This window comes from Boleophthalmus pectinirostris, unplaced genomic scaffold, assembly GCF_026225935.1.
Source record: "Boleophthalmus pectinirostris isolate CB_2022bp ecotype Guang Dong unplaced genomic scaffold, ASM2622593v1 HiC_scaffold_1, whole genome shotgun sequence".
NCBI lineage: Eukaryota > Metazoa > Chordata > Actinopteri > Gobiiformes > Gobiidae > Boleophthalmus > Boleophthalmus pectinirostris.
This window is the reverse complement of record NW_026570970.1, coordinates 21,017,818-21,039,529: the sequence shown is the minus strand read 5'-3', so window position 1 is coordinate 21,039,529 and position 21,712 is coordinate 21,017,818. Positions and strand designations below refer to the sequence as shown.

The 21,712-nt window shown below is 37.1% G+C and overlaps 1 protein-coding gene across 1 annotated transcript in view; it reads left to right on the top strand.

Moving 5' to 3' along the window:
- Window positions 1-21,115, top strand: part of mao (monoamine oxidase) — a 29,232-nt gene extending 8,117 nt beyond the window's left edge. The window contains exons 2-15 of the mRNA XM_020936203.2: window positions 2,028-2,122; window positions 2,200-2,337; window positions 9,907-10,011; window positions 10,080-10,171; window positions 10,341-10,482; window positions 13,307-13,456; window positions 14,788-14,947; window positions 15,031-15,127; window positions 16,050-16,103; window positions 16,174-16,231; window positions 16,702-16,799; window positions 17,285-17,396; window positions 17,491-17,553; window positions 18,032-21,115. Coding sequence (XP_020791862.1) covers window positions 2,028-2,122; window positions 2,200-2,337; window positions 9,907-10,011; window positions 10,080-10,171; window positions 10,341-10,482; window positions 13,307-13,456; window positions 14,788-14,947; window positions 15,031-15,127; window positions 16,050-16,103; window positions 16,174-16,231; window positions 16,702-16,799; window positions 17,285-17,396; window positions 17,491-17,553; window positions 18,032-18,187 — 1,520 coding nt within the window. The 3' untranslated portion in view covers window positions 18,188-21,115. The remainder of the gene's footprint in view (window positions 1-2,027; window positions 2,123-2,199; window positions 2,338-9,906; window positions 10,012-10,079; window positions 10,172-10,340; window positions 10,483-13,306; window positions 13,457-14,787; window positions 14,948-15,030; window positions 15,128-16,049; window positions 16,104-16,173; window positions 16,232-16,701; window positions 16,800-17,284; window positions 17,397-17,490; window positions 17,554-18,031) is intronic.
- Window positions 21,116-21,712: the final 597 nt, after the last annotated feature.

Below are 21,712 nucleotides of genomic sequence, written 5' to 3'. Positions count from 1 at the left end.
TTTTTTAGTTTATACTATACTTATATAAATGGGCTCTGTTCCTTTCTTTTTAGACAGATAGACAATATTGCCTAATTAGTCCATTTGTAGATGAAAGCTGTTTGCTAACAGGAGGCCTCTGTGGCTCTATGGCTCTGGGCGTAAACACAGATACAGGCACAGACTCTTTGTTTTCAGAGACAGGCTGACCTTTGAGAGGAGCACAGGTAATGGCATCAATTTAACAGCAAGATTTGTGAGGCTGCTCCACTTTGGTCTAATGCTTTCACTAATTCTACCACTGCAGGAGCTTTTGGCCATTGTAAGATAGAGTCAGTTCTGTCTTCTTTCCTGATTATTTTTTGCTGTATTATTTTTCTTTTGACTGTTTTAATATGTGTTCTGTATAGCATCTTTGATTGTCCTGAAAAGTGCTGTAAAAATAAAATGTATTATTATGATTATGTTTTATGTGAAATGATATCAAATCACAAAGGCTGCAGTTATGTAGTTATGTAGCTCGATAACCCTGAGGTACATCTCTTTACAGTTGTTGCTGTTTTGTTTGTTTGTTTTTTGTTTGTTTGTTTGTTTGTTTTTTTCTCAGCACATTTTTTTGAAACTTGGTTTAAGTATTTCGATAAAATAACATAAAATCCAGTGTGCAAGTCTGTGTGAACTGTGTCAAAGAATGTCAAACCTGTCAAAGTGTGTCAAAGTGATTGAAAAAAGCTCTGTTATGGTGCTATTTCTTTCCCAAATGATTTATTATTGAAAAGTGGGTTTTGTAAATGTTTGAATTTTGGTAAATGTTTCAGTTAACTCCATCCAAGCTGCAGTATTCTTACACAATGTCAGGCAGAAGGTATACAAACTGTCTAAAATTATCCAAATGTTTCTAACATTTGTAGAGCTTAGTAAGACTTCAGAAGAAACTTTTAAGAGGACCAGGAGGAGGTTAGAGGGGGAAGTAGAGCGAAGGCTATCAAAACATTTACACAGATGTTTGAGTTTTGGCTGTGAGCATGAACACACGAACACAGATGTACCATGATCTGAAGTCCCACTAGGTCATATAATCAGAAAGTTGTGACAGTATAAAGCAGTTAATTAAAATCATCCAAATGATTCTAGCGAAGCTGTATGGGGTTTAAAAACACAGTGAAGAACTTCCTGTATTGTGTGTTTTCTGTTTGAGAGAAGAACTCAGCCTAAATACTCAGAGTCTGTGTGTTAAACATGTGTGAATGAAACAAATCACAACTCCAGGTCTGTTTGTATGAGAAAACAGATGAGAAAACTGGCCTTTTAATAATTACGTATATGTATTTATTTCATTTTCTTGCTGTGCCCATAGTTTCCCCTGTAGTTGCAACTGTATTTATTATTATGTGACATAAAGCAGTGCTACGTATCCATATGCTGCACACTAATCTACAGCGTGTGTGTGTGTGTGTATTCATGGCTGTGTCTTATTGAATTAAAGTTATGGCTGCCCCAGGTCACAGTATGCAATGCAACGGTAGTTTCTGTGTGTGTTTGTGTAGCTGTATTGTAAAAGCTTCACTCTTTCTACGACTGCTCCCTCCATTCACATGATCAGCAGGTCAGGAGATACGAATCAGTTTGGGAAACAGTACAATTCTTGATCTATTTCTGTGCATCTTTTCAAATAGCAGCTGAGTGAAATTTGAGCTAAGTATGCTTTTATGTACACCTATAATGTTAACTAAATGTAAAGAATTCTGAACTATAATCCATATTCACATTTTTTTCCTTTTAAGCATGTTTACACATATTCCTTTGTCAGGTTAAGAGAATACGAGCCTCTCTTTGCTCACCAAGTTCATTATCAGCCTACAGTCTACAAGAGATAAAGAACTAGAAAGCAACACATTCATCTTCTCAGTCAGTTCTTGGATTTGATGAAAGTCTTATCTGTTGACCGTTACTTCAACTTATTTAAACTTTGCCCTTTGTAACTGCAGACACATTATCACAGTATAGTAAAAGTGCATGGCTTATGTCCTGGTTTTGCTTGTGTGCAGGGTTGAGTGCCGCAAAGCTGTTGAAATCCAGTGGCCTGAGCCCTGTGGTGCTGGAGGCCCGAGATCGCGTCGGGGGGCGGACCTTCACAGTGCAGGTGTCAAGAAAAAGCATTGTTTTAAATGTAACTTTTGCCAAGCAGTGTTATAACAATGGACATGAACTTTTTTGCAGAATAAGCACGCGAAGTGGGTTGATTTGGGCGGAGCTTATGTCGGTCCAACGCAGAACCGGATCCTGAGATTAGCCAAAGAGTACGGCGTGCAAACCTACAAAGTGAACGAGCGTGAAAATCTGGTACACTACATCAACGTAAGTACTAATATGCCTTTGTTTGGTCTGTTAGGAGAGCTGACATGTCTATATATAAAAGTGCTTTAGAATATGTTTTGTTAAGTTAATCACATAATCCTCAAAGCTTTTACTTTATGGCAAGAACTAGACATTCTCCATTCTCCATCCATCCTTTTTACATTATGCCCTTACAAAAGAATATAGAGTTAAACCTACAGCAACCCCTCTTGAGTCTTAGCTACTGATGATACTAATCTTTGCCTGGGGGATTCCTGTAATTCAATATTCGATTACTTGAAAGCAGAGGAAGAATGGTCTGTGCACAAACAAAGACAGATCCATCTTACTGTATCTTATTAGTGAAGATCTCCTTTCTCCTTAAAACAGTTTATTTCATTTGTGGCCTATCCCTATTCTCAAGTTTCTATTTGGTCCATGTAGGTTTCTGACCCTTAACCAACCACTGTTTAATTGCTTAATAATAGGGTGTCATGATTAATAAAATATATTAAACGTTGTATCCATGCACAGGGGGTCATAATGTAGTAAGATGTGTTCTTTATTCTCACTCTGGAGAGATTCTGGTAGCTGTTCTTATGCTTAAGCCTGTCACAATAATAAAAAAATGTTAGAAAGAAATATCACGTTGTCATCCGTTGTCCTCCCGTGCGCCGCGTGTGGACTGCGTTTTCTCACGTACGCTGCGTCGACCGCGCTTCCTCCTGTGCACCTCTAAACCAGAACTAACACCAAGACTAAAACCGGGACTAACCCAGTCCAGGAGGACTAAACCAGGACTAAACTAGGACTAAACCAAGTCTAAACCAGGACTAAAACCAGGACTAAACCCAGGACTAAAACCAGGATTAAAACAGGACTAAAACCAGGACTAAAACAGGACTAAAACCAGGTCTAAACAATATGACACCTAACAGTAGGGTGGACATAATTTAAGGTGATCTCATATAAAAATAATTTCTCTAGTAATAATATTTTTAATATGCTTAAGGAACGACTGGGCTTTTATTGTCTTTAAGCAGACAAAAGATCTTATGTTAACATTTCCTCGTCTTTGCTTCACTACAGCAAACAATTACCTGTTCATGGAGACAAGAGAACAAACAAGAATTTGCAGGATATGGTTGCTCCATTCATGTAGTTTTAAAAAGCATGACAATATCAGATAATCCAAAGTATTCAGATTACGTTACTCACTTTAAGTAATTTAATGGATTACATTACAAACTACATTTTGGGGTATGTCATCTGTAATCTGTAGGGAAATACATTTTAAAAGTAACCTTCCCAACACTGCTCTTGAAGAATAACAATAAATACATAATCCATAATAATAATAAATTTTTGATGCCCGGTGAGTAGGGATGTAATGATATCCAAATCTCTCAGAATAATATTTTTACCTTCGCCAAGGAGGTTATGTTTTTGCCGGCGTTTGTCTGTTTGTTTGTTTGTTTGTTTGTTTGTCTGTTAGCAACATAACTCAAAAAGTTATGGACCGATTTTGATGAAATTTTCAGGATTTGTTGGAAATGTGAAAAGGAAGAACTGATTTCATTTTGGGGGTGATCCGGAAGAAATCCTGGATTCTGGATCACTTTAAAATTTTAGTTAACATTGTGGTAAATGGGGCCAAAAACTTTGTTTCTCAATATCTCGGTTAATTATTGACCAAACCCCATGAAATTTGACTCAGGGATGGACAATGGGATCCTCTTTCATATTCCAAAGGCTGATCCGGATCTGATCCAGAAGACTGATTTTATCGCAATTTATATAAAAAATGGGGGTAGTCCTTGGCGGAGGTCTGCGCTCTCTGAGTGCTTTTCTAGTTATGATATGCATCTCACAGTACAATATTTATTGTGATATTTTGAAGAGGCTAATATAAATGTAGATATGACACTTTTTTCTTTAAAAATACCTTGACAAGATTATGGTGTGAATAATTTCTGTCAAAATCTCAAGAATTCAAGTAAAAAACATATTTCTTCATGTTGTCTGCACTGAAATGAATCATGGGATCCCCTATGTTTATAAACTGTTGCTACTATGAAACCATGCATTTAAGCAAAGGAACTTGTAAGTCGATATATTATGACAGCCCATGATATTATTGTGAGACTTTTGACGATAGACTATCACGATATTTTGGTTATTGTTAAATCCCTACTGGTGAGTTTACAAAATACAAAAAGGGTTTACTCTTTGTTACAGCAGATATGGACAGGTCTGGGTCTCTGACAGCCTGGCACAGACTTTTTATACAAAGACATGATGAATATTTTCTTCACAACATGAACATATACATCACAGCTATAAGTGCAGTGAGTATGAAAATTGATTGATCTGCAAAACAGGAGATCACAAATTTTGAAGAGCAATATATTCCTCAAGAAAATTTAGACGATAAAAGATAATATTGAAACAAATTCATGCCCCTGAGCACAAAAACTATAAAAAATGCAATAAATAAACAGCTGAATCAAACATATTAGCATTTTAGAACTATAGTTTCAATCTGCAATGAGTCATGGCTCAAATCCTTTCATGAAGACAAAAAAAAATTATAAAAATGTCCCAGTAGTGCAAAGAAAATGAAATAACTTTATAAAGAAATCATCTTAACTACTTTGAATAAATGGAGAGGGTTGTGTGATTAAATGCATTTACAATAAAAGGCGTACAGATGATTCACTGAAGAATTAATTTCTTCACACATTGGTCTGACTGATTTGACCTAGTTTATTAACTATGATGCAGCATTTCGCACATGGATGTCAATGAAATAAATTGCAGACCTGTTGATGTGACAGCCCGGGTCTGTATCTGTATCCATAGGAGCACCTGTGTGGGCGTCTCCTTGGCGACTATCTCTGTAAGATCCACTCAGAGACTAACATGCCACTCCGGCTTATTGGCACGTTTCCATGGTAGCGGGGTCCATCATTGCCAGACCCTAAATAATAGGGGCATGCAATGCAGAAGGCCTACTTTAAGATTTAACAACAGCTAAAAATACTGTTGAGTTGAGCGTGCATGGAGAAAATAGTGGCAGATATCCCTGATACTGTTCAGTGGCATAAATGAGTCTGTAGAAATGTAAGTTTTTTTCTAATCAAAAGTCAATAAATGTTGTCAAGGCATTGTGATCAGGAAGAATACTTTGAAAAATGTATTTAGTTACAGAATCCTGACTTCATTCTGAAAACTTGAAATACTTTTACATTGTTTCATTTAAATTATAGTGTAACATAAGATTAAAAACAGCTTTATATTTGTTTCTCTGTTTTTAAAGCATTTCCTGTCACTAATTGGAGGTGGAAAAATCACACATGCACTCACAACAAAACTGTCTATTTTTCTCACTGATAATGTGCAGTTTGAAGCCTAAATTACATGGTCAGATAAGATCATATTAAGAAGTTGCCAATACGATAGATACTTCGATACAGTGCACTTTCAATTCAATATGATATATTTCAAATTACTTCGGTATGCTTCAATAAAAAATAAAGACTAAATGATGGCTGTGATACTAAAAGTCTTTGTTAAACCACTTCTTGTGCAAAGTTCATATGAAACACACCCATTTAAATAATCAAAACAGTGAAAATGTCAAATGTGTTGCATAAACGAGTTTCCTTCTTCTAAATAAGCAACAAAAATGCAGTGCTGTTATAAAATAATTGTGAAATAATGTGAAATATACCAAAAAATGCTCTTGGTGATATATCACTACAGCAGCCCATGATATTGATATTATATCATCATATTAAACGATATGATATATCGACATTTTGATATTTTTACACACCCCTAGATACCACCAAATGAAAAAGTAACTGTACCAGAATACAGTTACTCAAAATTAGTATCCAGAACACATAATTTTGTTATATGTACTGTATTCAGTCACCAACACTGCTTGTCATTTATAATCAATTAAAATCCGTGTATCATTCGTTCATTCGTTTTTCAATATAAAACCAAAAATAAGAAAACGAAAAAACAACAGTTTTCTTCGCTATTTGTCTCCAAAACCAAAATGAAAAAACGGATAACGATTCGTTTTTTCAGTTTTCGATTTTGTGTTTAAATGAAGAATGGAAAAAACGGATAACGGCCGTTTCCCGTTTACGTGACTTCCGTGACTGCGATGCCGGACTTTTGCACCGCATACGGACTGAACCGGGACTGATCCAGGTCCGAGACCAGAGCGGGACTGAGACCGGGACAGAGACCGGGACAGAGCTGCTCTGGTCCTCCGCGCTCAAGAACCGCGGCTGGTTCCGAGGTGGTGCAAAGCCTCCGACTGACGCATTCACACCAATGAAAATGAATCGAACTAAGAGCTTTTGGTTAAAATGGACCAGGTCCGGGACCAGACCGGGACCAAAGCGCTACTGAGACTGGGACCAGACCGGGACCAGAGCGGGACCAGAGCGGGCCTGAGAGACCGAGACAAGACCAGGACCAGACCGGGACCAGACCGGAGGCTCAGAGCCCACGGCAGGGCCGGAGCTCGAAGCTGAGGCTCGGACCCCGTGGAGGCTCGGAGTCAAAGCTCGGAGTCCGCCCTGGTCCCGCTCTGGTCCCTGTCTGGTCCCGGTCTCAGTCCCGCTCTGGTCTCGGTCTGGTCTCGGACCTGGATCCGTCCTGATTCAGTCCGTATGCGGTGCAAAAGTCCGGCATCGCAGTCACGGAAGTCACGTAAACGGGAAACGGCCGTTATCCGTTTTTTTCCATTCTTCATTTAAACACAAAATCGAAAACTGAAAAAACGAATCGTTATCCGTTTTTTCATTTTGGTTTTGGAGACAAATAACGAAGAAAACTGTTGTTTTTTCGTTTTCTTATTTTTGGTTTTATATTGAAAAACGAATGAACGAATGATACACGGATTAATTAAGCTAAAGTGATGCAGCTTAGTCTTTAGTTCTGCAGTGTGATAAACGGATCTAAATGTCATCCATTGTGATTCCCCATCCATTCCAATATGTAAAAACAGAATTGGACTAATCTCTGGATCAACAAGCCTTTTCAGCTCTTTTGTTTGTTTTTCTGGTCAGGCATAAAAGTTACTTTGTTGAGAAGTTGAGAAGGACATCCATACTGTGTGTTTGTATTTTAAGGACCTTTGAATTTGCAGAGACACAAAGTAAATCATCACTAAAGCCATCTGGTCAACTATACTTGAATTTAAAGGTGCACTATGTAACTTTTATGGTGGATGGGCTGCTATGTCTCAGTGGCAATGGCTATATTATTGCTTTCCCTGGAAGTTACACATGAGATCTGTGGAGAGGTGCATCTGTTTACAGTGTTTTTCAAGGTTTTTACATGAATGTACTTGAACAAGATGTTGTGAATGTCATACTGTGGAATACTTCAGACAAGAACAACAATAGCAACATGGTGACAACAGCTAGTGCATCCAACAGACTTATATAGTTTATATACAGTTGTAGGAGTAAAAGCAACTTGGCATGTGATGTGTGCTAAAACAATTGTGTAATTAAGGGGAGCATTCACGAGAGCTATGTGGCTAATCAGCTTTTCTATGGAGATAGTAATCCAAAAGGCCAGTGCTGGTCTCCCTTATCAGCAAACTACTGGCTAACAGGCAGCTGCAGCTCTCAGCTCTGCATTCATTAAGACTGTACTCACTATCCTTATCACTGACAGGACAGACTACGATTAAATGCTTCCCTCATAGACCATAGCCGTGTCCTCTCCACAGTGAGGATGTGCATGTTTATTTCTATAGGTGTGCCACTTCAACACTTAAAGGGCCCATATCTATTTTCTGATCCATGTTATAATGTTGTTTCCTCATCACAAACATACCTGATGTTGTGTTTTGTTTCATTCACACATGTTTAAGACATAAACTCTGCATATTTAGGTTTTTCTGTCAAACTGAAAATACTCTGTTCCACATTGTGATGTCATGTGGTTAGACAGGAAGTGCTCCACTGTGCTTTTAAACTCCTTGCAATTTCACTGGAATCATTTGGATAATTTCAGCCCTCGAATTGCCAGTCTCTACTGAACAAAAGTAAAATGTAGTTGTTAACTTGAAAACTACTGCTTCATGACATCACAAGGTGGAGCAGGGCATTTTGAGCTTTGGAGATGTAGACAAACTACATCTGTTGACACTTCTTTTACAAGAATCTCATAAAATATAATATTATTAAACATAAAACTTATATTTGTGACAGAACAGAGTCTAGAGCTCAGGGATGTGGACACTGCAGTCTGCTCCACTGTGAGAGGGAAGAACAGAAAGAGGTCACATATATAATGTTTCTGCTCAAATGTTTTCCTCTGTGATAAATAAAGCACAAGATATATTAAATGAAACCCAAATCAAGTGGACTCATCTATGACATATTCAGCTCCAGAATAAAAACACTATGTGCACTTAGTTGAGCAGGTATTTATGTACTAACTAGAAAAACGGTAGGTAGCTTATTTTGACGGGGTAGTGTGAAATCGATAGATGCCACTGTTGATTTAGGTTGTTGGCAGCTCATTTCGATGAGGCAGCCCATTTTGAAAGAACAGCAGTGTCTGGGTTAAGAAAAACAACCCAACTCTGTAAAAATAACCCCCAAAAAAAAATTACCCAACAGCCCTAGCCCTGCAGTTGGGTAGAAAAAAATAACCCATATTTTAGGGAGTGAGATTTTGGACACTCACTAGAGGTAAACTAGCGCAAAGTATAAAAAAGTAAAAATATCTTAGCTAGTCTAAACCTCTCCTGGGCCTTTCCAGAATATTGAGGTAACATAAGCTCTGGACTTTCTCCTTGGAGGCTGCAGATATTGTTAGGTGATGTGGAAACAGATGCTACTTGCCCCTCCCCTCTGCCTCACTGTATTCACTTCACTGGGGTCACCATGGAGACAGACCTGTTGTGTACCAGCCAGTTCAGAGCTACAGCACCCACAGCACGCCCCTGTGCTTTAAGGTAGTCCTCCTGCAGCAGGCACACGGCCGCACAGTGTCCTCAAATGTTTAACACTGGTCTATAGTCACCAACCATTTTAAATGTAGATCTTGTCGCCTACATAATGTTGAACATTTGGGAACATCTGGAAATCCTTGACATGATTCACTGACATGTCTGTCATGAACACACAGGTGCTGTGTGTGGTTTTATCTGTATAGATAAAATCATAGATCAGTATCATCAAACTAAATGTGTGATTGGTGTGTTAACCTAACCTGACCTGTGTTTCTTCTAAGTGATGCACTGATCCAGTTGTTTCAGTTCCAATACCATATCAATACTTTGACTTTTGATATCTATTGATACCTGATATTAACAGATATCAGCATAGGAGCTGAAAACATCATTTTATGTCATTTTAAATGTTGAACAGCTTTGTAAGAATAAAAGTATATCTATTATGAAACATTTTAGGTCAGCAATAGCCAGTAAATTGTCTTAATACATCCAGTTAAAGCCCAACCAGGACATCAGCTGATACAATATCATGGAAGCAATAGTGGCCTTAGACAAAGTGCATAATATCTGATGTTCTGTTTTACTGACAGGGAAAATCCACCCCATTCAAAGGCTCCATCCCTCCCATATGGAATCCATTTGTTTATATGGACTTCAACAGCTTCTACCGGACAATGGACGAAATGGGCAAAGAGGTAAACACAACTGCAGTAAATTAAAATATCAACCAACTGTGAATTCTGACTTTTTGCTTGTGTTTTAGATTCCCATAGAGGCCCCATGGAGAGCCCCACACGCCGAGGAGTGGGATAAAATGACTATGCAACAACTCATAGAAAAGATTTGCTGGACCAGGTACAGTACAAGGGATTTCTGTAGAATCGTGTGATGCATTAAACACTGTCATTAAACTTCAGACTCAGAGGATCCTTTACCTTTTAAACCCAATAATTATATTGATAAAAGGAAAAGGAATTTGAAATAACCTTTTATATGTACTTATTTAGTACTTATTTCATTCCAGTGCTGCCCGCCGCTTCGCCAAACTGTTTGTAAATGTGAATGTGACGTCAGAGCCCCATGAGATCTCAGCGCTGTGGTTCCTCTGGTATGTGCGCCAGTGCGGAGGGACCATGAGGATCTTCTCCACCACCAATGGAGGACAGGTCAGTCACAGACACATGAAAAAGCAGAGAATGTGCACATCGGCTGAAGTAAATATAGTATATAAGCCAGGGGAGTCCAAACTTTTTTCATGGAAGGCATATTGAAACATAGACCTTGTGGAGAGCCATAGACTGGTGGTCAATACTGTGAATCAGCAGCTTTTAGTAGCTTTTGTAACTTTTATCTGAGGTTTTAAAGTGCCACCACAATTTAATTCAGACTGAGAACCCTAATATCTATCATTAATAGGTTTGCGTCAAGTAAAAACGGTTAGTTAATTAAGTTATAATGATACACAAATTAAAACTAGCAGTGAAAATAGTTATTAAAATAAATACAGGATAATGTAGGCCAATTCACCAGAAAGCTTAAGGTATTGTTTCGACACCCTTGATAAAACCTTATTAAGCTATATTACATTAGTTAATTAATTTGTTAGTTTTGTAAATTAATTAGTTAGTTTCTTAATCTTTTTGAAAGCAATAATTGGTGGAGAATTTAGTTAGGGGTACTACTACTGCTGTAATGAAATAATTTAGTAATGGTATTTTTATGTAACTTTTTTTTGTGGGCTTATTTCTTTATTTCAGGTAGTGGTAAACATTAGCTACCCTCTGATGAGAACAGCATAATTATGAAACTGACAATAGCTGTTTTCTGGGAGGCCTGGGAAAGCTCAGTAATGTCTTGCTCTTGTTGCCATGGCCACAGAGAATCGGACTTGTGTTGTAGATGTCAATTTGTCTTTGTCACATCTCCTTATAGTATGTGCCAAACGCATTGCATAAGTGATTTGACAAGAATTTGATGAGACATTATTTGCGCGCTTTCAGGGATCTCCGGTGTTATAGTATAGAGCATTGGTGGAAAAAAAATCACAAAAGCCAAACATTCTTACGCTGCCAGGCCCAGTTGTGTAATTTTGCACTCACTGACGAACAAATGGCTCCAAATGTCAGGGAGGAATGCACGCAATGTGGTTTTGATCTGGAGAAGAGAGAAAACAGACAGAAGAGAGAGAAGAGCTGACACTAACCATACGTAAAAGGTCACTGTCCATTTGAGTCAGTCTTTCACCACTTTGGCAAAGCTCCACATGACTGCAGTGGACACCATCATAAATACTTCCCTCAGAACTCCATCTAACAGCTGTACTTTGTAAGGAAACATAAAAGAATGCTGACTAGTAAAGCTAAGTATAAATCTTTGCATTTTATGTCTAGGGATGTTCTCACATGCTCAGACAATATTTCAATCAACTTATACTTTGCAGCTGATTTGATCAGTATTCACTGGGGGTGTGAAGGTAACTGAAAGCACTGCTCTGTTAGAAGCTCTGTTACTCATGTGAATACTATTTTTTAAGTATAGTTTTATTTCACATAGTCTGTTGTCAAAATGTAGCCAATCTAGTGCCTCCACTCAATTTCATTTCTCTACAGTGCCTAGGCCATTTATTTTACATTTAACATTTATTTTAATAAGAAAAGGCTCAACATTACATATCTCAAAAGAAGAGAAAACATGCAGATGTTGTTGAAATTATTTAAATATATATTTAGTTTGGCCCACAACTTAGTCCCAGTTTTTTATTTTGGCCCTCTGTGAATTTGAGTTTGGCACCCCTGCACTAGACGCTTTGCAAGAACCCTGGAAGTTATAGACCGCACACCGGCCAATCAGCAAAGAGCTGTGAAGCCATGTCTGGGTCCCTTTTGTGGTACAGCACAACAGTAAACAAAGCGGTTAAAATGGACGTAGACGAAGCCATACATTCTGTGTTGGCAAAGATTCCCAAGATCGAGGATTTAAAGCCGGAACAAAGAGAATGTTTGGTGAATTTTATCATTGGGAAAGAGGTTATTGCCCTTCTTCCTACGGGATTTGGCTCATTACATACGTCACAACCAAATAGCAGTGATTGGTTAAATAAAAAACTTACCCACCTACGGTCGAGTGACTGAATCCTAATGCTGCAATATCAGACAGTTTCCACGAAGTGAAACCAGCTGATGAATCAGGCTAGTCAAAATGTAGATCCATACACATTTTTTTCCTGCTAATTTTTCTCAAGTTAGCTAGCGTTAAACTTTTTTTTTAAGCTGGACCAAGAAGACTCATTGATCACAGGCTCCCGAAAATGTGCAGTTTAAATCCATTTAGTATTTTTTCTGGAGTTTTCAGACGATCTTAAAACTTTTTTTGGCTGTGTTTGCTAATGTGCGCCTTGAGTCACCATGGAAACTGTTGAACATTTTGCCAATAAAAATTCATTATAGAAAACCTCCAGTGTGATGTGACTGCAAAGTATCAATGCACTAACCCAATTGGAACCACTTTGCAACTTCAAAACAAAACCAATCAAGTTAACTGGAGTGCTAGTGCCTGGTTTATAGCAAAGAATCAAACTGTAGTTTCAGTGGTAGTCATCTGGACCTTCTCAACATTGTTTTTAAAACCATAGAACTATTTATTGACATTTTTCATTCTCCAGACCTCAGGAGATGTTTTGGCAATGTTCGTTAAAGACACAGTACACAACTTAGCCAAACATCTCCATAAACTTGACTTTTATTTGGCCTGAAGAAAGTTGCATACTGTACCTTTAAGTGCTTCTGCTACTACATTTTCATTGTAGAGAACATAAAGAGAGAGAATTACAAACCTTCACTACTGGATGTGTGTCTTCGTGCAGTTACACAGTGTCATGAAAATATCAGTAAACTACAAATTTACAAAAATGTGACAAGTGATTTTCCATATTTCTGACCAAGGCCATCTGCCAAGGGTAAATTGTTGCACTGTTTTGTTTCTCTGCTGCAGGAGAGGAAGTTCCAGGGCGGCTCCAGTCAGATCAGTGAGGCCATGGCTAGAGAGCTGGGAGACCAGGTCAAACTGCAGTCCGCCGTCTACAAGATCGACCAGAGCGGAGACACAGTCGTGGTGGAGACTGTGGACAAACAAATCTACAAGGCAAGTCCAACAATCCTATACACTTAATGTAAATAACACATTTTATTACAGTAAAATGGTGCACAGATAAATGAAGACAACAGTAGATTTTTTTTTTTCAAACGCCTTGACCCACTTCTCTTGAAAATTGACCACAAATATTTGCTTTTTACATTTGAGTTTTTATTGAAAGTGACAAGTTTTTTTCTTAACTACATAATTCCATTTTTCTTGCTTCATATTTTTGGAAACCTGGATTAGCTTGATCATTTGATTCAAACCTGTATCTGAACAGAGGCACACGTGGTCAAGTCATTTGGAACATTTCATATCAGGTCACACCGCTCTCAGGCTCTCTCTCAGAACACTTGGCACAGCTCTCACTCAGAAACACACATGATCATTGAATTCTACTTGTTTTTCCAATATTACAGCTTTGTGCTAAAGGATATTGGCCCAAGCTCTGTCACTTTGAGTAGAAACTCAAACATGACAACAAAAAGCATCTGTGAGCACCCAAAATCTGTGGACACAGGACTACCAACAGTACACAGGACATATGTACATATTTGGATAAAATACTGTGATCCAATTAAATTATATTTACAAAATGTTTTTGTTTTTTTATAATATATCTAGAATAAATAAATAAACCATAATAAACTCCTTCAGCCATAGTTGTATATCAGCTGCCCTAAACCAGTGATTCTCTTTGGTCCCTGACAGTAGGACTAAGTTTCTGAGCTGCTCTGTGAAATGAATGAAAGAGCACAGAAAAACACATGACCACAGTCTGAGAGTTTTGATGGTAAAATTTGCTTTATTTATTAGTTTTGAATGAAAAACTGTATTTTGGTGAGGTGAAATTTTGTTTAAGAAATTATGTGTACATCTACATAACAAACAACAAAGCAAAGCTTTTCTAGTCCAAAATTCGTATGTGTGAAGTATGAACCCAATGGAAGACTGTGCTAAACCAGTGATTCTCTGTGGTCACTGAGAGCAGGACGAAAGCTTCTGAGCTGCACTGAAAATGAATGAGCTCAGAAAAACTTGTGACAAGAGAATTTTGATGGTAAATCTTTTGGGGGATTGATCCACCAGTTTTGAATGAAAAACTGAATTTTTCTGAGATAAAATTTTATTTAGGAAAAAAATTATGTGATTTTGTTTAGGATTCTGTGAGACCTGTTTTTTTCATAGTTTTCAATCAATAAATGTGCAAAAGCTATTGAAAAAACTATTCTATCAAACACTATATACAGCATAATGCACTGTTATAGTGCCATCTGCTGGTCACACAATCAACTACTATCACTCACTAAAGAGATGTTTCTTTTACATTTGCTTAGGCCAAATATGTGATATTAGCCATCCCCCCAGGATTAAACCTTAAAATCCACTTCAGCCCTGAGCTCCCCCCTTTAAGGAACCAGCTGATCCACCGGGTTCCCATGGGCTCGGTCATCAAGTGCATGGTGTACTACAAGGACAACTTCTGGAGGAAAAAAGGTACTCAGGAAATTTGGCTGTACATGAAAGCTGTGCTCCAGATTAGAAGTCCATTTGTGTGAAAGTGTTGTGTGCGTCACCAGGGTATTGTGGAAGTATGGTGATTGAGGACGAAGGGTCTCCCATAGGTCTGACCCTTGATGACACAAAGCCTGATGGGACTGTTCCTGCTATTATGGGGTCAGTAATGGCATCCAGTAACAATGATGTTTTGTTTATGTAGTATAAACAGTTAATCACACAGGTTCAAAAGTGCCTTGCAGATTTAAATACAATGCAGGTAAAACAGAAATATGCCAGAGACAGAAGGAAGTTTCCTTCTAATCACAACTCATTTAATCTCTTGTTATTTTATCTCTAGTGATTTTATTATCTCTTTTTTGCTTGAAAAGTTTGTAACTTGTAAAACTTGTTAAAAAAAAAATTTAAAACTAAGTGAAGATAAATGTCCTTAAAAAATCTTCTGGACAATTTGTGCTATCATAATAACAGCCATAAAATAAACACCAATAACATAATAATTCTGGCCAAGTTTAAAGTGAATAAGCCCATAATGTAATAAAAGGCCAATAATGTAACGACAATGTGAGTCAATAATGTAAATAACATAATAACAATGAAGCAAATCTTGTTTGATGTCCAGGAATAAGATAGCTACACCATTTAAATAAAAAAGACTGGACTTGCAAAGCTTTGGCACCCAACGTTTCATTAAAAAAAAAAAGAAGAAAACTCAGTGATGGTAATAATATCTTGCCATTAATTACTGCTCTAAAATTATTAAGTTATTGACTGTTATTACGTTATTGGCATTTATTACATTATTAGCTGTTATTACATTATTGGTTGCTACCAGGCTTATAGTTCAATGCTTTGAGCTTTGAGCCCACCCAGACTAGTGCATTCCTGATTTAAGTCCAGTTGTGTTGCTCAGATAACACTGAGAGATAATTCAGATTTCACTACAGGATAACATCAGGTCAGACTCTTATGTGCTATAACACTATAACTTTATCTGCTTTGATTTGTCCATCTTTAAGCAGTGAAAATTGATTATTGCATTCCACTATTACGCACCACTTCTTTTTTCTCTTTTTCTCAGATTCATCCTGGCCAGCAAGTGCAGAAAGCTGTCAGACCTGACCAAAGAAGAGAGGTAGTACAATCACTGTCACCTATTGGACTCATCCATGTGTTTAATCTAAACTATTGTGGTTTGACTTTAGGCTGAAGAGGATCTGTGAGATCTACTCCAAAGTCCTGGGTACAGAGGAGGCCCTGCATGTGAGTCTGGACAACGACTTTAACCTTTTAACTGTTTTCCTTTCTCATTTACCCACCCAGCATAATCCTTATTCTTCTGTAATCAAGACACCATAGCTCTGAAAATTCCTGTTTTTCCACCATCCGTCCCCTCCTGCCCCCCTTATACACCACACCCATTGCCTCTTACATTGTTTTTTTTGTTTTTTGTTTTTTTTTACTGAATCAGTTTTACACATAGGACTCTAGCATCTCATAGCTATTTAGTTACAAAAAAAAAAAAAAACACTTGCTTGCGACTATGAGCTGTAACTATCTAAATGAAAATCCACAATAACCCAACCTGTCACATGATCAAGTCATATGATATCATTAAGACCAAAAAACAGACGTGACCAATAAATAAATATCAGACAAAAGCATAATATGTTTTCTTTAAAATTTAAAAGCTTGCCTAAGTTATGTTTATGGCGTTTTGTTTTCTAAATCAGCCAGTGCACTATGAGGAGAAGAACTGGTGTGAAGAAGAGTACTCTGGAGGCTGCTACACTGCCTGTTTCCCCCCAGGAATCCTCACCCAGTACGGCAGGTAGGTCTTTTGTATTAACTTATCTTTATTCTGCATAATTTGTATATTTAAAAAAGAAAAAAAAAAAAAAAAAAACATACATTATACTGCATACTTCTGTAACTTCTTCAGTAACCAAAATATCATGATATTGTATCATCAAAAGTCTCATAATAATATCGTGGGCCATCTATATATATTGAATTACAACCCTCTTTGCTTGAAGTCGTTGTTTCAGTGCAGCAATAGCTAAAAAATGATCCATTGCCGTTTCAGTGCAGATTACATGAAGAAATAACTGTTATTAAGCATTTTTAAATCTTTAATTATTTGTATTATAACATTACTAAAGGCTTATCAGAGCATTTTAAAAGGAAAAAGTACCATGTTCACAATTTTGTTAGCCTCCATAAAATATCTCAATAAATATAGTTTTGTGAGTTGAATATTGTGAAGATTTTGTACCGAGAGATTTGGAGACTGTCTCATCCCTACTTTTGTTCCAGGGTACTGAGGGAGCCCTGTGGGAGACTGTACTTTGCAGGCACAGAGACTGCCACAGCATGGAGCGGATACATGGAGGGGGCAGTGGAGGCAGGAGAGAGGGCAGCCAGAGAGGTCAGAAAAATATTCATTAACTAATAGACACGTTTCCAGCATTGTTACGTTATATTCATTTATGCTCAGTTAATATTTACTTCTATTCTTTTAGATAATGTGTGCAATGGGTAAACTTCATAAGAGTCAGATCTGGCAAACAGAGCCTGAAAGTCTGGTAAGGCCATTGTTTACTGTGTAGATTACACCTTTACTCTACATAGACCTATTACAATAATTACAATATGACTTATTGTTCAATATATGGAAGCTAGAATAATGTAAATTCTGGCAGTCAATATTTATCGTGTGTACAATTTATTTTCAGAAGTGAGGGGATTTTGGATATTTTTGTTGTAATCTGATAACAGTTGAGCTGTATAAGGCTGAAAAGTATTATGGCTATTTATTGATACATTCTGTTATTCATTTGCTCAGGCCTTTAATGCTGCTGTCTATATAAACATGATTCACTGTGATTACCTTGCATTACTGTTATTGTATCACCGGCATTAAGTAGCTTCAGTGCTATCATTTATCACAGTATATCTCTGTAGCAATATATAATAATATATATTATGAATATAATCATAACCATAATCATAATCATTAGAATGTGTTATTGATACAGGCAAGTAATTATATCTATTTGACAGGATGTACCCGCTCTGCCCTTCATCACCACCTTCTGGGAGAGGAACCTGCCTTCAGTCGGTGGCTTCATCAATTTCATGAGAGTCTCCACCCTCCTGTGTGTTGCCACGGCAGCGGGGGTCCTCGCTTACAAGAAAGGCCTGATACCGCGAAACTAAACCTTATGAAAAGATGCTGCTCTAATACTTTCAAAGCACTGGCCCACATTGCAAAGTAGTTAAGCGTGTAAGGTAAAAATCTGTCTAATACACAATGAAAATAGACAAGTGAACTAAAGCTTGCAACACACTTTTGAAATTCTGTTTTCAATTTAATGAAGGTAAAAGATCAGACTAATAATACAGCAATCAGTACTATTGTTTTATCCGTTGCCAATGACATGATCTGAACGTGATGCTTACTGTGTGCTTGAGTTGTGTGAGTGTGTCAGTGTCCGTTTTGTAACTAAGTTTGTCTAATTACCTCTGATTTTAGGTGCTGAATCATTACAAACTGTAGCCACAGTATTTGAAATTTTAAAAATCGTGCCATTTTGTACTAAAGCACTAAAGGGGCATACCTATCTTTACAAATTGAGAATACATCTATAGTTGAGTGTCTTACTACAAAATAAGGCTTTGGACTTAAGTGTGGATATTGTTGAAGCTATTTTCACTGAGTAATACTTAGATCTTTGCACTCAGCTGATGTTTATGGTTTTAAATAGTACATGTGTTGAAGGCATTTGAATGTATTTACTGTAGATTGGATGGAACATACAGATCAGATATTTTTATTTAAGTACATTTAGTTTAAAGTTAGATATTTTTATATGTAACTTAATCAAAATTTTAGCCATACAATAGGCCTAGTATTATGTTTAACTGTTGAACTTTCATAGCATCAGTAGCATCCATTGTTGCACTGTAGACTTGCACAATAATTATAAAGTATATGAGACAATTTAAAGAGGAGTAATAGACAAATATATAACACAATCTCAATTACTTACCAGCTAGATGAAGGCAGTGCTTAAAATTATCCCACAAATGGAAATCTTTGTAAGGAGAGACCATGGATCTATCTATATCTATGGAAAAGATGCAATCCTGCCAAGTTGTCAGCTGGAGTATGATCTAAACTTTTGGTAGTCATGTCTTGTAGCTTCAGAGATCTGTCCCAAAGAAAGATGTGTTGAGTGTGGTATTTGTTGTGCCTTATTGGATGTTAGTGATTTGTCATTTCTCTTAAGTGCCTGTGTGATGCTAACACTCAATCTTAACCTGAACTGGCCTCATCTTGCACCTGCTATAGAGGCCCACTGTCACATACAAATACGCATATTCTGTTATGGCCAGTGGTGGAAGAAGTAGTCAGTTTTGTTACTGAAATAAAAGTACAGATACCAGAGCAAAATACTCAAGTGAAATTATCACATGAAATAAATCTTCTGATGTGAAAGTATTAAAATACCTGTTTAAAATTGTACTTAAAGAATAAAAGGTAAAAGTGTTTTGTTTAGATTTTGGGATCTAATAAAGCTTCAAATGTAGTGATTTTGATAAAAAGTTGTGCTAAATTTAAATTCAGTATGAGATTTACAGAGGAACGGCAGTAGCTCAGTTGGTAGAGCATTCGCCCACTGATCTGAAAGTTGGTGGTTTGATTCCAGCTCTTGACATAAACATCACAAGTTGAGCGGTCAGATCCACTGAACCTCAGGTTGGTGTGATTCCAGCTCCCACAGATGAATGCTGTCGTTGTGTTCTTGGGCAAGACACTTAACCCACCCTTGCCCACAGTGTCTGCGTACACTGGTGTGTGAATGGGTGAGTGGTTGCTTGTTGTATAGTGCTTTGAGTGCCTTGAAGGTGGAAAAGCACTGTAGAAAAATGTGACCATTTACCATTTAAATTTTATTAAACAGAAACAATTAAATCAATTGTTTTTTGTAGGTATTTTTATTAGTTTTTATATTTTTGTTTGCTTAAATTATGAAGGTGTTAAAAATAAATCCTCTGCCTTTTTGGCAGGTCTCAAACAATAATAAAAAATACTTTTATTTTTCAGTCCTTTCCAAAAATGTAGTGGAGAAGAAAGTACAGATACTAGCTTTCAAAAGTTGTGAAGTAAAAGTTAAAAGTATTCACTTTAAAATGTACTTAAGTAAAGTACAGATAAGTATAGTACTTTACTACATTTACTTTGTTACATTCCACCACTGGTTACGACTACTATTATTACAGCTATAATGGATGATCACAGACTGTAGTGCTTATAAGACAAAAAAACAAGGTTATCACAAAGTTTAAAAGTCAATATCTAGTTTCAGAATCTGCTCAATTTGGTTTTAACATGTTTTCCACTGTGAATTGAGAGCTCTGACTGTTCAAATCTCCCATCTTCAGTAAAACAGTGTGTCTAGTCTTGTGGTTTATGTGAGAGAAGGTTTTACAGTGATCCAGATTGTAAGTTCTTTTAAAATGTGTCAATGTTTACGTTTAACTGAACAACCCCTGACCATAACTGACCATCACTGACCAGTGGTGTAGCAATCGCAGGTGCAGCCGGTGCGATGCACCGGGCCCATGGCACTTTGGGGGCCCATTGCAGGCACCCTCCCGGGGGGTGAGCCCCAGGCCTTGTGCAACTACACTATGCCACTGTCACTGACACAATGTATTCTCTGATGTGTATGGCTAGATCTGTAGGTGTATGTCTGTGTCCAACATGTCTCTGTGACTAAGTCTCGTAATTGTTCCTGTTACAGGGGCGGACTGGAAAAATCCAGAATGGCCGTCCCGGCCGTCAGCCTTACTAACAGGAGAGGGAGCTAATATGATAATTTGCCCATTTGTCAAGCATGAATTGCATAGGCCTAAAAAGTGACAAAGAAGGGTGGGTTACTCATTGGTTTCAATACATGTCAAAGATGTCAAACAGAAAATGTAAGGCAACATGATTTAGGTATTTTTGTTAAGAAACAATCAGAAGTAGTTAATCTTTGTGTGTTATCTTCAGTTATTTCATTATTGATTTACCAGTTTGGTCCCAGTCCGTCCCTGTTCCTGTACAATCTACTTTGATGTAATTATTTCTTTAAACAAAGCTGGTGATATTTCAATGAGAAAATGTGAAATAAATCTTTTACTCATCTTGAATGTGCCTTTATATTATTTGTGTGCCTTGTCGACTTACGAATTAACAACAACAAAGCAAACATTTTAGGAAGTCCACTGAACAAATTGCATAATTTTGAAATATTTATATTAAAAAAGAGTTATGGAAGAACGGTCTACAAATAGGTTTACAGTAAAATGAAATTATCAGCATATATTATTTACAAATATTACTACTACTGTAATAGGGGAACAATTTGACCAAAATATTAATGTTAAGATAAGAAAATGAGGTCCTATAGACTATAAAGAAAATTCTTTATAATCAACACAAAATTATGTGCTTAATCTATCTATTGTCACATTGTGAACAGTGTAAACAAAATGAATTATGAATCGATGTCAAACTACTGTTTACAATGACGTCACCTGAGCTTTAGTTTATTACACAGCCACTAGAGGGCAGCAGCTACATACAGGTCTGCTCCTTTTTGTAATTGAGGGGAAACTACCCCTTTCTTTGCCTCCATTAAAATTAGTTTTCATTTCTTTTCATTTTCTAAATCTATCACCAACATTTGGTAT